General features: G+C 37.1%; 2 protein-coding genes across 8 annotated transcripts; one reads left to right on the forward strand and one right to left on the reverse strand.

Annotated features, from left to right (window-relative positions):
* Window positions 1–8,951, forward strand: LOC121795981 (probable disease resistance protein At1g58602). Of its 6 annotated transcripts, none has more exons than XM_042194662.1 (12): window positions 1–59; window positions 170–288; window positions 683–1,666; window positions 2,713–4,747; window positions 5,545–5,686; window positions 6,092–6,587; window positions 6,672–7,058; window positions 7,174–7,272; window positions 7,357–7,404; window positions 7,514–7,626; window positions 7,704–8,227; window positions 8,307–8,951. In XM_042194662.1, exons 3-4 carry the CDS (start codon window positions 772–774, stop codon window positions 4,500–4,502), a joined length of 2,685 nt encoding a protein of 894 aa, XP_042050596.1. In that variant the 5' UTR covers window positions 1–59; window positions 170–288; window positions 683–771; the 3' UTR covers window positions 4,503–4,747; window positions 5,545–5,686; window positions 6,092–6,587; window positions 6,672–7,058; window positions 7,174–7,272; window positions 7,357–7,404; window positions 7,514–7,626; window positions 7,704–8,227; window positions 8,307–8,951. The 6 variants fall into 6 exon arrangements, 5 of the variants coding, with proteins under 5 accessions (XP_042050596.1, XP_042050595.1, XP_042050593.1 ...); XM_042194663.1 differs by lacking the exon at window positions 1–59 and adding an exon at window positions 76–91; XM_042194661.1 differs by lacking the exon at window positions 1–59 and having other exon boundaries at window positions 71–288; window positions 2,713–4,774.
* A 205-nt stretch (window positions 8,952–9,156) lies between these two features.
* Window positions 9,157–14,842, reverse strand: LOC121795982. Of its 2 annotated transcripts, XM_042194665.1 has the most exons (5): window positions 14,559–14,842; window positions 13,772–14,462; window positions 10,150–11,648; window positions 9,508–9,568; window positions 9,157–9,351 (listed from the first exon to the last, which is right to left on the reverse strand). In XM_042194665.1, the coding sequence occupies exons 2-5, from the start codon at window positions 14,442–14,444 to the stop codon at window positions 9,347–9,349; spliced, it is 2,238 nt and encodes a 745-aa protein (XP_042050599.1). In that variant the 5' UTR covers window positions 14,445–14,462; window positions 14,559–14,842; the 3' UTR covers window positions 9,157–9,346. The 2 variants fall into 2 exon arrangements, with proteins under 2 accessions (XP_042050599.1, XP_042050598.1); XM_042194664.1 differs by having other exon boundaries at window positions 13,772–14,841.
* Window positions 14,843–16,361: the final 1,519 nt, after the last annotated feature.

A 16,361-nucleotide genomic window follows, 5' to 3' on the forward strand; every position in this document is an offset into this window, starting at 1 on the left:
CGGGGATGTCCGTCGGACATCCGCACCATGCTCTAAACTCCATTTTTGCTTTCGATTTGGTATCGCTTTATCTACAGTGCGCTGGATTGGTGTCTGCATAGTTGCTCAAATTAGTGTGTTCAATTGCTATTGATGTGGTTCTGAATCCTCAATTTCTTTGATTTTTCAGTGGCTCAGCCAAAATTGAAGATGAACTGGCGGAAAGAAAGACGGAGGAGAATTTTAGATGAATTTCAAAGAGTTGGTCAGAAAGCTAACCGGGTGCGAAATGGCGATAACAATATATAGGTAATTTCTTGTCCAATATTATGTAATTTGAAGGTGAAGTTTAGAAAGGGGATGCTTACTTCTATGTTATTCGGTCCGGTCGTTAGAATTGGAGGAAATTCGTCGTTTTTATGTAAATTACAGCATCATTTCGTTCTCTTGGACTTGGTCACTTATAGGATGGTAGCTTTTCATTATTTAGTGAGAAATTTCAAGATTCTTAAAGTCAGGGCTTCATTTGCTTTTATCTCCATAATTAGCAATAACACCTCACTACAAAGGCATACACATATATGGCACTTCATTTGCTTTTATCTCCATAATTCACTCTATTAGCCAGTCCCTCATAAAAATTAATCAAGTTTTAGTTCATCAAATTTCAAAATGGCTGAAGCAGCAATCCTTGTTGCTTTAGAAACCCTTCGGAATCTGCTGCTTGATGAAACCAAATTCTTGTCGGGGGTGGGCAGTCAAGTGAAGGGATTGGAATCACAGATCAAGGAGATGCAGTGTCTGCTTGAGGACACCGACAGATCAAGACATCACGGAAGCAGGAGCATTGGTTACTGGATTCTAGAAATCAGGGATCTCGTGCACCAAGCTGAAGATGTTATTGAAATGTATTCGGTTATGCAAATTTCTTTGAAAAGAGGAAGGGGCATTAGACAGTTTTTCCAAAGATTTTCTTGTGTCTCAAACCGCTGCTGCAGACTCCACAAGATCGGTCTGGAGATTTCAGAAATCAGAACAGATATTGGAAGAGTATATAAAAGCATGCAAGAATATGGGCTAAGAAGTATTGTTCAAGAAGAAAACTCAGGTCCGGCGAGTGAAAACCAAATATGGAAAAGAAAAACATATTCTTTTGAAACCAATGATTGCTTTGTTGGAATGGAGGAAGATTTGAAGCGACTTGTTTCTCTTACAGTTGATAATAACCTAAACCGGGTTATTTCTGTGTGGGGAATGGGTGGACTCGGAAAGACAACCATTGTTCGGAGAGTGTACAACCATGCTAACGTTAAGCATGCTTTTGATTCCTTTGCCTGGGTTTGTATTACTCAACAATGCCGAATTAGATTTGTCTTGGAAGAAGTCCTTAAGCAGTTAATGCCACAAAAGAAGGAAGATGCTATGCATCTAACTGATACAGAGTTGGTTGAGCAACTCTTTCAAGTCCAAAAAGATAAAAGATGTGTAATTGTATTGGATGATCTCTGGAAAATTGAGCACCGGGATTGTCTGTTGGATGTATTTGTAGATAGCAAGATTTTGATGACAACTCGAAAACAGAATGTTGCAGATGTGGGATTATCCTACAAACTTGGGCTCCTAAACATGGCTGATGGCTGGCAACTGCTCAAATGCAAAGCATTTCCACGAGGCTGTGTCCCACCAGGTTGGTGTCCTCATGACATTGTGTGTTAATTTCTGCTTGGGCATTTCTTTTTCTATTATACCATTTCTATGTCAACTATTGTGTTGATCCTCCTTATTGCACAGTGGAACATTCTCACAAATTCTTGTACACTAAATCAAAGTATAGTCTTTCCAGTCCCTGAATTTGATATGATCCAGCTTTTTCTTGGTCTTTTATATATTTTCAAAGTCAAACTTTTGAACAATACCTTATTGAATATAAACATGGACAAAGTAGTGCTGTCAGTCAAAATGATCAACTTGGTGATATGGTGTGCAGTGCTCAAATGGAAAAAAGAGGACCAATTTTTTATATTATTTAAATATTAATTTCCTTTGGCAACTTTATTTCCCCTTTTTTTGGTTTTGGTTTTGGATTTGGTTTGTTTATGTTCTTTTTGTTTTTGTTTTTCTGTTATGCATCGTGCCAGTTAATCACTGCCATCAGCCAGTCGTGCTTATGTAGATGTGTACTTGCAAACATTACAGATTATGAATCAAACTAGATAATATTTCATAACTAGAGGAACAACAATGAAGCAATATAACCTGGAAAGAGTTTCTTTCAAAAAACATGTTATAATATTAATCTGAACTGTGTTTTTCAGTTTCTAATAAGTTTCTACAATTTTTAATTTGAAAGATAAGATGAATTAATATTTATCATTAAGTTTACATTAATTTTCATCCTGTTAATTGGGCCAACTTGGATATGATATCCAAACCTGGCTATTCATAATTTGGTATTTCTATTCCAATCTTTGCCCAACTTGAACTTAAAAGTAAGTGGAGTTGCTCATATTGACTAGCAATAAAAGGTTGATGTCTTAAGGAATACTAAAATTTTGTAAGGACTATGTTGAGAACTTTTGAAGTAGAAATGATAATGGGCACGAGACAGTAAATCAGTTTTGAAGGAGGGAAAATATTATTTTCCATTGAATGTTATACTAAACACAGTTTTCCATTCTATTGTAGAGAGTCACTTTCCAAATTTACAAATATATATGCTTTAATATCTTGCAGACTTTGGGCCACAAATTGAATTGTTTGAGGAAGTTGGTAAGAAGATGGTGAAAATCTGTGGCTATCTACCATTAGTAATTTCTCTGCTGGGAGGGATCTTGAGCAAACGGCGTTCATCGAAAGAGTGGGAGTTGGTAAATAAAAATATCGATGATTACTTGTTTAGTGCTGGAAGCACGGATCAGGACAATAGGATTAATGCGGTAGTACTAGATTTAAGTTATGAGGACCTACCGTCTTACTTGAAACCTTGTTTTCTTTATATGGGTCAATTTGTAGAAGATCAATATGTATATGGTGACAATCTATACATGTTGTGGATAGCAGAAGGCTTGATTTCAGTCGAGAATCGAGCGAGTGGGGAGACATTGATGGATGTTGCAGAACTCTACTTGAGTGAATTGGCATCTAGGTGCATGGTTGAAATTGTAGCTCAGGATACTGTATCAAGTAAACGCTATGTATCCTGCCATCTTCATGATGTCGTACGAGATCTATGTTTGCTGAAGGGGAAGAAGGAGGACTTTCGTCTCAAGGTTGTGAATTGCCAAGGGGGAAGACTTGATGTGTTGAGTCCATCTGTTTTGGGTATTAAAACACGATACTTGGCAATGCATTTTAGAGGCGAAGTGGAAGTAGAACATGATGAATTGACGACCAACCATGAAGAAACTACCAAACACATTCGATCTCTCAAGTTAATTTGTCATTCAAAACAGAGGAAGATCAACTTCCCAAAAAGTGTTCTTGAATATTTCTATAACTTCAAATTGGTCAGAGTTTTAGTATTTGAAGGCTGCAACTTCCAAGGAAGAAAATTACCAAAAGAAATTGGTAATCTAATTCACCTTAGATACTTGCGGTTGCGAAATTGTGAATTTACCGAATTGCCATCCTCCATCAGCAACTTGATATACTTGTCCACGCTCGATCTATTCCATTCATGGGATGTCCGTATACCAAATGTTTTGCACAAACTGATTCAGTTAAAGCACTTGTTTCTTCCTGATTACCGAAAGACCAGCAATGCCATTGCCAGAAACTACCAGCTTAGCTTGGAAGGCCTAAGTAGGCTGGAGACGCTGATTGGGTTTGACAGCTTGTTCCATGATTGGAAATCTGTATCGAGAATGAAGAATCTCCGACGACTTCGAGCCACAGTGCATGATGTAAAAACACTATCAGAAATCATTTATGATCTCAAAACATACAGGGATAATCTGCAAGAGTCTACACTTATAATCAGAGATGGTTGTGAGCTGACTTCTTTGGAACAAGAGGTGCCAATTCTGAGGAAGCTGTTGACATGTCCCAATCTTCATTCCTTGTGGATAGACGTGCACACACCGAACCTGAAACAAGAAATCAAAACTCAACTAGTTTTCCCAAGACTTGTGTTCTTGACATTGAGAAACTGCAAAATAGAGGATGACCCGATGCAGATGCTGGAGATACTTCCTTGCCTAGAATCTTTGTGCTTATGGCCATGTTCTTATGTGGGGAAAAATATGACTTGTAGTGGATCAGGCTTCTGTAAACTCAAAACCATTCAACTGTGGGGTTTGCTGAATTTGACAGAGTGGAAAGTTGAGAAAGGAGCCATGCCGATCCTTTCTGAGCTTGAAATTAGGGACTGTCCAAAGTTGGGGAAGATTCAAGATGAACTGAGATCTATTACAAATTTGGAGGAACTGGAGATTTCCGAATTGCCAGGATTTGGAAAATGGGTTTGTGGGAGAAAGAGAGGAGTTCAACACTGTTTGCCATGCTCCTTTCGTCATCATCCCTAAATCGAATGAAAACAGGTGTCAAAAGAGGTTCAGATCAATTTCGAGCTGGATTGATAGGTAACATTTTTTGCCTAACTGGTCGAACTGCCCATTTAGCCCAAGGACTCTGCTCTAAAAATATGCCCTTGGCCTGAAATTTCTGCTTCTGAGGTCAGCCTGGACCATCTTCTAGGCTTACTATATTCCAGCCCGACCCTTACTCGAGCAAACCTCTATTCGTGATCGTGATGTAACTCCTGCTTCAGGTGAATAGCTTTTTTTACTTCCTAATGGTTAGTGCAATCCCTCTCATGACTGCTTAACTTCTGCAGACATTTTTCATATGCATGTCTTGATATTAAGCATGATTACTGAAACTGAAAACTTGCTTCGCTTAACACAACTGTTTTCCTATAATATATTATAGCCTGCTCGACCAATTTGCGTAAATATATCCCTTCAGAGTGATATACATTAAAAAAAACAGTTTTTTTTTTGTTATTTCTATAACAGTAAGTTTTCTAATCTTGCTCTGCGACTGTGGTCAATACTTTTCTTATTGAATTATAGACAATATAATATATGAGGAATAATTGCTCACTTGGTTGGCTGCATAGATCAACATTGGATCTAATATTTGGGAAGTTTGCCTATGTTTTGATTCATCCTTGTAATGGATTTTATAACTAATTTTGTTGAGAGGAATGTTATGAAACTTTATTCTTGGATTCGAATGTCTATTAGTCTTGGTTTCTTAGAGTTGAATTGGATTAGTTGAAAGTATGTTGGAGGAGGCAGTGATGTATCCAGCCTGAGGCAATTGCTATATCCTCTTATATTTTTGACAGTCAATGAATACAGATTGATCTAAAATCTTATTCAAATCCATTGTAGTCCATAGGTGCATAAGAAATGAATTGAACCAATTCTTTTGTCACATTCTTCAGCTGAAATAGAGAAAAATGTTACCGTGATGTACTTGTATTCTTTAATGTAGCTTGCATATGCACTTATATATTACCCTTATTTTTTACTGTGTTCTATGTTTACTGCATTTTCTCAGTTCATATGGAAGGATGAAAAAAAATCATAAAGCAGGAAATGCAGTTTGAGTAAAGAAATTAAAGAAAAAGGTTGATAATTCATTAATTGCGCAGCATTAATTCCATGCTTTGGATACAAGTTGTTCCTTGATTGTTAAAGAGGTAAAGCTAGACTGCTAGTTTCTTTAACATATCTTTATTCTTCTTTATCATTTTAAAAGATGATCCTTTATTTTCTAATCTTAGTAAAGTGAAATGAAAACTCAAAACAATACAGTAATAGTGAGAGATATATAAGGAATAACTTGCCTGTAGAGAAACAGACTAAGAAAGGAACTAACTTTAGACCATTTCTAATTTCTTTTGGAACTCTAACTGTTAGATCTTTATTAAACTTTTGAATATATCATCTCTGTTAAGCTACATAACTATTTTGTGTGTACTTTTTTCTCTCTAGCTGCTTACCTCACAGTTAGTAAATATACAAGTACTTGCATCGTTTTTGTTATATCATAGAAGATTGTAAATTTGTAACAAACATAAATTATTTCCTTTCCACCCTCTTAGGTTAATTGAAGAAATGAGCGATGAAGAAAGCTTACGCGACTATCAGTTTAAACTGACCATGCAACAGCAATGGGAAAAAGTGGCGATGAAATATGAGGAAGATACAAATGCCCATACCCTCATGCTTACCAAATTAGAGGACACAGCTTTCCATATAGCTATCTCCAGTTACAACCCTGATTGCTGCAACGCACCCCATGAAAGCTTCACTCTCAAAATGTACTCTTTGATGAATGATACAAATTCATTATGTAAAGTGCTCAAGATGCCTAACACGAGAGGAGACACCCCTCTCCATCTTGCAGCTGCAGTTGGATGGGAGTCCTTGTGGCTTCAGTGGATCCAAATCTCATTGAGATCCGCAATGCTAATGGTGAGACGCCATTGTTCATTGCAGCTCATCACGGCAACCTTGATACGTTTGTCTCACTCCATGGCATCTACATCAAAGATGGGAATACCGTCTTGCACTCTGCAATTTCTGGGGAATACTTCAGTAAGTGTTTTTTTGAAGATATGTTTGTATATACACATGATGAATGTGCAATAATATGGTGCTTGATATGCATTCTTGCTACAGAATTAGCCTACTTTATATTGGAGCACTACAAGAATCTTCTCAATTATTTTAATGTTGATGGAGGAACCCCTCTCCATGTTTTAGCAAGGAAGCCTAACTTGTTCAAAAGCAGCTCACAGCTTGGATCCTATGAATCAATTATCTACCACTGTCAGAATCCTAGTTTCAGATTCTCTCTATACATATCATCAGTTGCATAAGTTTTGGAGGTGCTAATGGAATTTGTGGTATGTGGATAAGTTGTATTTGTTGATGTTCTGAAGAAACAACCCAATCACAAATCCACACCGATTAACGGCTCAAGAAATGAGAAATTCCCGGAGAACTACAAGACATGTGTGAGCATCTCCCGTCTAGTATGGAATCCAATTTACGAGAGTATTAAAGGTGATCATATTTTTGGATTAAAAATCCAATCAGCTTTATGCTTCATGTATGTATTATTCTCAAATTGACCAAATTTTTTTGGGTTAAACCATATTACTTGCCCTTGCATTTCCAGCTGGCCTTTCTAGATCCGAGAAGAAAAAGAGTATTCCAAATGATGTAGAAGATCAACCGTACGAGGAGCATGGCGTTCCAATATATGAGAGTTTCTTAGGTGAATATAACCCAAATCATATTTACCGAAGAAATTATACGTATCATTTTGAAAAATAACAAGGTGTCTACCCTTTGTCTCCAGCTGGTTGTTCAAGATCCAAGAAAAAAGATGCTGCTTCTCCTGATAAAAGTATGGATTAGTTTATTAATAATAAGAAAGTGGACAATACTTGTTGCATCTCATCTATACATTTCTTGTTAATAACTGGATGTAATTGTTTGTTAACTTGCTGTTTCAGACAAAGGTGCAGAGGCAGAGAGCAAAGATTATGGTTCCTATCCTCCCAATTACACAACTTGCATTTTGATTTTCAAATTTGCCACAAAGGTCATCCTAACAGTTCTGGAGTTGGTAAGTAATAACTCTAGTTTGCTTTTGAACCAAAAAACCAGAAGTTTTAAAGAGCTCTGTCATGTACACATCAACAGGATTCTTGAAGATACAAAAGATTCACGAGAAGAAAGTACGACACTGTCATGCGATGCAGATCATGGATAAAATGATCGAGTTTTAACCAAGTTACAAATACGATAGCAATGGGCAGCGCCCCGGCCATCCCTCAGAAGCATCGAGTAGTATTCCGAATATGCCTCCCATTGCTGAAGAATCCGAGACCACAGAATCTAACATCGAAGTGAAGGACAGTACTCCACTACTGGTAGCTGCTAAAATGGGACTCCCAGAAATGGTGAAGAAGATACTTGATGCAGTTCCCGTAGCCATCCAAGATTAAGACTCGGAAGGGAAGAATGTGCTGATGTTGGCAGCAGAGCACTGGCAGACATATGTGTTTGATTTTCTGGTGCAGAGAAAGCTCCCCGAATATGTGTTTCACCATTTTGACAATGAAGGGAATAGCATCCTCCACCTCGCTGCAAAGCTGGGAGAGAAGCAGCCGTGGCGCATTCCTGGTGCTTCTCTGCTGATGCAATGGGAGATCAAATGGTACAAGGTAAGCTACTATTGTATCATATTCATAGGTTTATATTCATCTTAAGGTCGTGATCGTATAAGGCCGCCGTTGTTTGCAGCATGTGTAGAGATGCGTTCCAGCGGTGTGTTACAGTCACCACAACGTGAAGGGCGAGACTCCAAGGAAGATCTTCTCACAAACACATGAGAATTTAGTGAAGTCAGGAAACGAGTGGCTGGTCAAAACCTCAGAATCCGTGGTGGCTGGGCTCATCGCCACCTCCGCCACGGTCCCGGGCGGCCTAGACCAAAGCCACGGGTACCCTATCCTGAGAGACCGCAGAGCCTTCGACATCTTCTCAATCGCTTAGCTGATTGCGCTCTGCCTGTCCATCACGGCGCTCGTGTTCTTCCTGGCAATCATCACCTCGCTATTTCAAGTGAGACCTGCCTCGGAAGCTGCTGATGGGGCTGAGTTGTCTGTTCTTGGGCATAGTGGCGATGCTGCTGTCGGTCTGCGCGGGGCATACTTTTATACTGAGGGAGAAGCTGAGGATTGCGGCGCTGCCGATATACGCGGTGGCTATGATACCAGTCATGCTTTTTGCAATGGGGCAGTTGCGTTTATACTTAGATCTTCTAAGTGACTAGATATATATCCTCATTAATTATTGTAATCGCTCTCAATAATCTATCATTTTTTGTATAGATTTACTTTGATTCTTAGCTCTTATATGATATATCAATATTCAACTTTGCTTCTATTTTATTGTAATGATGCAGAGAGACACATAGGTCATGGAAACTCTTATCAACTTACACAACATGCTTAAAATACTCAAATCACGCAACGAGTTGGAGATTTTTACCAATAAATCTTCAAGTTTACGTAAAAGATAATTTCCCAAACAATTACCAAATCCAAAACCACGAAAGACCTCATGATCTAAAGTGAGTAACCCAAATTGGTTAAGGAGAGGGGGAAAATAAATACTTTTATTAACATAAGCTTACTACAAAGTGAATATGTCTATACAATACAGCAAATAAAAAAATTGTCGCATGCTAAATAACTGTTCCTCCATCTCCTACCATTTCTACCCTAAATTCACACCATGATCTCTGCATCTGGAACTTCTCTATAGTTTTAGATTCTATGTCATCCTGCCAAAGACGAAGATTAAACTTCGCTGACATCTTTATAACACGTTATCGCAAATATGAAATTTTGTATATATGCAGTAAACAACAGACCAAACTTAGACTAGACTCATAGATGAATCATGGAATTCAGTACTTGTTTCACATTTCAAAACATACCTTCGGAGCTCCTCCGGAATCCCGAAGATACGCTCCTGCTTCTTCTCCTCTTTGATAAACCCTACCAGATGATGAAGTTAGCGCTATCAACACATCTATCTAAATTAGCAAAAATCATGTGACCAAGAAAATGTCTTGTAACGGGGCCACTGACTTTTTTCCAACTTGCTAAATCCATCTATGAGAATATCAACAGGGAACGAATAAAACTACTGAATGCGTTGTATAATTCACAGGCAGGTATATCCTGAAAGATGCTCATCAACTATGAAGAGAACAACAAATAATCTTAAGCGGAAAAAATGATAACTAATTTTCTATAGCAGCAGTTCATTGTTATGTCTTTACAACGTGCTAGTGCTAGTGCGAGTGCCATTGCTTTAACAGAAATCCAGAAAAAGGCATGCTTTTGACATTTTGACAATAGTATGCTGATAAGAATCTAAAATAGCATAACCGACCTATTTGATGGAGTAATTTCAAGTTATAGATGAAAGGAATGTGATATTAATGGAGGTTCCACTTAAAGTCGACGGTAAATTCTGAAGGAGAGACCAAGTCGTTCACTATCTTAGATATGCATATGCAACAATATACACTTCTTAAACACAGAACATGAACAGAAAGAAAGTAACGCAGTACCTTAGAGTCTGGAAGGGGCAGAGACGCTTGTCTTGCTGCCTTTTGTGGTTGAGTTAAGCGGCAAATCTCCTGAATCTGCTGTGCTATATCCTCCAAAAGTTTCAACTGTAAAGATTTAGTTTCTCGGTTCTCGAAAGAGAAGTTAAGTTTCTCTTTTCCTTCATGAACACGCTTTAAGCGTTCTTGAAGTTGAACGATCTCACTGTTGATTTTTAGCATTTCAGTATCCAAGGATGACATGGAACTCCGTCGCAGGCTCTGAGAACTTCTTCGGGAAATTGGAGGAAGACAGCTAGGTAACTCTAGATTACTTTTCTTCACAGAAGACTCATTTTTCCTCTCTGGTGCAGCTCCAGATTGAACACAGTCTATCTCGCGTACTTTTGAAGAACTACTGGCTGTAAGCTGCTCGCCTTTATCTTCAGTTGCCTCGCTGCGTAGGTTGATGCCGTCACCGATAACATCGTGAGGAATTTTACCTAGTGTTGGATCAGTTGAACTGCAGTATCCAAGAGGTGCATCTTTTTCCTGCTGCTTCAGAGTTGGGTTGTAATTCAGATCACTTTTCTCGGTTTCATAACAAATTTTAATAACCTTGTGAGCAAGTTTATGTCCTTGGTTCAACTTTTGCATCATCTCAAGTCCTTTTGTGTGGCAGGGAATGGCTGTTGGCGTCAATTGTATGTTTTTGCCAGGAGATTTTACCTCTTCCTGAAGATCCATTGTCCCAAAACTACAATGAACCGATGCATCAGAGTATTCATTCGAGTCATTAAGGCTTTCAAAGCAAGATTGTTCATCGTATGGTTGAAATGGAGATTCCATACCAGAGGTAGGTTTACATTTGAACTGACTCGCAAGAACATCGTGCACACCTTTATTTTTCATTTTTACCTTCTCGTCAGAAGATGCAGCAAGCTGGTCCTGAAATAAAACTGGATCATCGCTGGGATCATTTCGAGGACTAAACATTTGTGTAGCCTCATCTCCATCTGAACAATCACCAGTTGATTGTTCATTCCCTCGAAAAATCATTTCTCTATATGTTTCAACTTCCTTTTCTAGAAAGAGTTTCTCCTTTTCCCTTCTCATAAGAATTTCTTGGATAATGTCCATTTCCTCATCATCGTAAGCGGACTTTTCTTCTATTATCCTCTGATACTGCCGAGCTTCCATTTCAATAGATGCCTTCTCCTCCTGCAAACGAAAAATCATAGCCATAGCCTCGTCGGCAGCACTACCAGAAGCTCCTCTCTCCTTTTCAAGCTCAATGTAAAGGGAAGCCCGAGCAACACGTTCTCTTTCAAGTGCTTGTTCTAAGACCCTGATTTTGTTTTTCTCATATCCACCACAACTTTGAACCTCTAGCTGATCATATTGTCGCTCTTCGCCAGATAGCACATTTTCCTTCATGTTCTTGTCTTCATCAGAAGACAGATATATTTCGTCTCTGCTGAGAGTCCTAAGCCTCCCTTTCATCTTCCTGGGAGCTTTATTATCTAAATTCAAACCCATAAATTTAGGATTATGCATGAGGATGATTAAATACTAGATAAACAAATTTTGCATAATATTGGCATTTTGTAACTTAATGTCACAGAAGATTTAATGTTAACCATTATGTCCATCTCATGCTGTAGATGCTTCTTAAAAGCTGAACTATCAGACAGAAGAATAAGAAACAGAAACAATACAATGCAGAGTAGGGGAATGACGATTTTCACAGCGCAAGTAAGTTTCCTGCTAACTTTTAGAAAATGAAGTTCTATACCCGCCTAATAAAATTAACCAACAAGCTCTTGTCATACAATAAACACACTTATGTTCTTATTTTTCACTCCCACCCTCTCACATCAACACAACTCACCCACCCACTCGACAAGCCGGTCACGCTTAAAAGAAGAAAACAATGGTCTTGACAATGAGCTCTTCTAAAAAGGAGTTCGAGAATTGTAAGTTTACACGATTATGGAAACTGGAACTGATATGCATATTTATATTTATTTGTTGAAGACGTGGCATAAAAAATTTCACTCGGGTAGAAAAAGCTGCAATAGATGCCATAGTTCTGTAAAATAATGGTGCAAGCTATGCAAACAAACCAAGGTGCAACACCCGAGACCTAGAGTAGAGATGCATGTACAAAATGGGATAATGCCAATGTTTCACAGCAGGAAAAATGGGCACAAAGCTTACGCCCCTTTGTCTTCTCCAAATAAATCAGTCAGTTCAGAAAACAAAACAGCACAAAAATTGTACCCTAACACATTACATGAGGAAATCAAAAATGATCTTCTCAGATACCATTAGCCTAGTTTAATATCACCCGTCTTGCAGTTCTTTGTTCCTTCACCAGAATACATTCTTTTCATTCCGGCTGAGTCAATCCATAAATTTTTTCCACTCACTCCTTCAATGAAAATTTCCAAGAGTTTTAGAGGACTTGTATGTAGGTAAAAAAAAACAAACTTTCCTAGTACTTAATGGAAGGCACAAATGAATCTTCACCGCTCAAAATGGGTATAAAACATCTACTTCAGATGAGTGGCCATAGGCTAAATAGGCAATATGTGTCTTTCCCTTTTATTTATATACTGTATTTCATTTTTTTCTCCTTTTTTCTACTCCAATCATCACACGCAAACTAAAGCGGGATTTTTAAATCATTCAATTGCAGTTCATGGCTCTTGGCACACCTTATGTATTAGTATTAGTTATTACTCGTAACTTATTGTCTAAGAAACTCACAACACAAGGAAAACCTGAAAAGCAACAAGGAAAGAAGATCAGTACTGATTTGTAACATCAAAAGTTATTATCACCCTTTAGTTTGCATTGCTGCAGAATGCTTCAACAAGTTCCTCAAAGAGGTACATGAAAAATTCAAATCATGGTGAAAAATGAGAAAACATTTCAAGAAATTTCAAGCTCGGGTGTGCTACACACTGACTGAAGAAAAAAATAATGAAAGAGGGGCCTTGATGAATTGCTTCATATATTCATTAATTACAAACTAGCAATAAATACAGTTTTAGTTGTTGAGTTATTGATTTATAGTTTTACTAGATATACAGATGCTAGCACATAATCTGACCGAAATGATTTAATTTTCTATTCAACTAAACCAATGACCGAGGCGAATGGAATCCAAAAAATAGCAAATTGCTCGCTTTACTTACACTCCTATTTCATCTAAAAAACAGTGGTCTTTTCAAGGAATGGATATAGTTTGAAGTGATTCAAAGAATTTACTGAATATGGTTAAAGGTTTGTAAGAAACATGCAATTAAATTCATACAAGTACATGTAAAACATTGAGTGACAGATCGAGAATAGGAAAATGAAATACAGGCCCCCATTAAATGACTTTAGCAATGAGCAACGATAAGTCACAAAGAATAAATGCGTGCATTTAGTTATTTTACAAGTAGACAGCCAACTAAATCCTAGTGGGTAAAGTGGTTGGAGATATAGGTACAAGTCATAGTTAGTTCAGGTAAAGCAACCAAGAGAAATCAGGTTCTCAAACAAATCTCAACAGTAGACGGCCTTAAAAATTGAAATAACTAAATAACCCAACACAGAAAGAGACTTAAACATAATTCAAGATGGTTTAACTCACATTCAGGTTTATGATTTCCAGCATTATCAGTCAGCAGCGAGCCAAGTCCCGAGCACCAGCTGCCCCTCTTAATTTTGTTAATATAAAGGCGATGTTGTGAATCTAAGACCTCCTCATTAGAAGCAGAATCATAACTCAAAAGAGATGAACTCCTCCCATGACCACCAGCCCCTTTCCTGCTGCGTAATTGAATCTTTGGCCTATAACTCAAAACCCCTTTCCCCTTCATATCAATCTTCCCAGTCCTTGAACTAATTTCCCTCCGAGCCACATATGCAGACCTTCTAGAATCTGATATAGAAGAGCTACAAGATGCATTTCCTTCTAGCTCAATAATCCCAAAACCACCTTTATCTCCAGAAACACTAGCATCATACTTTTTGGGAGATACGGAATTACTAAATGGGAATTTCTGCCTAACAGAGAGATGAACATCTGACAATTTCTGAATAGGAAAATCAATTAACAACCTGTTAAAGCACAAACTTCTACTATGAACATTGATAAACATTCCATCACAAGGGCATGGCAAATTCAACCCAAAAAAGCCCAGGAATTTCGAGGCAATGTAAGCAGCAGAGGATGCGCAAAGCAACAAGTATGCAATTGTAAGATCAAGAAAAGCAGCCACCAAACAACTCAAGCTCCACATTTGCACAGCGTGGCACGCCATTTCTCATTGGAATTCCACCTGATCCCAACCAAGATTCAAACTTTACAACAAACTAACAAAAGGGTATCGATTTTTTCAAAGAAATAACAAAAGCAAGCATGTTGAATCACGAACTCTGATCAAAAGCGACTATGTATAGATAACCCCCATGAGATAGAGGCCGAAACATGCAGGGAAATCGAGTAAAGTACTGAATCTTTACGGGAATAAATTAATCGGAATCTTGGCAATAAATAAAAAAGGGTAAACTTTCTCATAACAGAGGGTATAGGGGTTCATGATTGGAAATGTAATAGGAGTAAAATAAAAGGCGAGAAAATGGAATCATAATAAATGCGTGCTGCATTTGTTTGCTAGGGATGGAATTGAACTGCCAGCCAAAGCTTTTTTCTGCGCCTTATTTTCTCATATCAATAACTCTTCCCAAAACGACAACGTAGACAGTACAAAAATTAGGCTAGATACCGACGTTGGTACCTAGCATTCGGTGTCACCGCCTACGTGGAAATTGATAAATATGCTGGATAAATATGATTATGGTTAACAATTTTTGACATGATAACCAAAAACTCTACACACCAAATTAATGGATAGTGTCAAGCCATACCGTGTTCATATTCTTATAGTGAATTGTGGGTCTATTGTTCATATTCTTATAGTGAATTGTGGGTCAATGAATAATAAAGTAAAAGAAAAAGAGAAAAGATTTATATATATAAATATAAATTATTTATAGGATAGATGAAAAAGAAAATTCAACATATTTTTATAAGATAGGTGTATATTCTTAGTATTTCGACTAGACCAGTGATTTAATCGGTCCAATTGATTGTACGGTGAATCAATAACTTCTTTGCCTCACTTACTGAGCCTATTTTTAAAACATCATCATTGTCGAGTCTTATTAGATACCACTCATCTGCTACGTAAAAGTAGTTTTTTTTTTTACATTTTGATCTATCTATAGTCTATTTTTAACTTTTAGTAATAAGATTTTTTTTCATTTTTCAATAACAAAACTCCAATCAATTTTTTTCGTATTTATCTCACACTTTACCACTTTTGTATCAAAACTTTTGATATTCTCAAATTTCTTATTTTGAAGGGACAATGGGAATATTAAATATAAATATACTTCATCCATCCACCATTAAAAATAATCTCATTCACAAAAAACAATCTTATTCAAAAATGGTTTTTTTTTTTCAAATCATTATTGTTATTTATTTGCAACTTGTACCTACAATTTATACACATTTTCTCATTCTTTCATACTTGATCAATTTTTTCTTCAATTTTCTCTTATTTTACCAATTTATTATTAAAACCATGCCATCCATTTATAAGACTATTTTTTATGAGAGTATATTATAAGAAAATATTTATAAAATTTAGGAAATGATAAAAAAATGACAATATAACATACAGATTTTGAATCTTAATAACTGAAATGAGACATCATATTTGCATTTTTATAAAGAAATTTAATAGTATCAAATATAAATAAAAAAATTAGTAGATACAAATGAATACAAGGACAAACCATTTAAAAATAACAAAAAATAAATTATTACTATAATTAATCGTAGTCAACTGAATCTTGAGATGATTTATAGTAAAAACGACTAAAATTTGAAAGTCAACATTGATGGCTGAATTCACATTATCCCAAAGAGGTATGCCCACTATTTCTGTACGGAGAGAATGATAAAATTAGTCATTTTGAATATTTAGGAAAGGCGCTGAAAAGATAGCGCGTTAAGTTAATTTCTTGTAACACTATACATTTTGGATAGAATGAAGTAGAGTAATGTTATGTCAAATGTTGAAAACATTGTGTTATAATTCCATCGTTAATGCACTGGGCCGGGCCGCAAAATGCGAGTCCCGGCCCGTCCTAAGCGTTGGAGGGGCGGA

Source organism: Salvia splendens, chromosome 3 (genome assembly GCF_004379255.2).
Source record: "Salvia splendens isolate huo1 chromosome 3, SspV2, whole genome shotgun sequence".
In the NCBI taxonomy this organism is placed as follows: domain Eukaryota; kingdom Viridiplantae; phylum Streptophyta; class Magnoliopsida; order Lamiales; family Lamiaceae; genus Salvia; species Salvia splendens.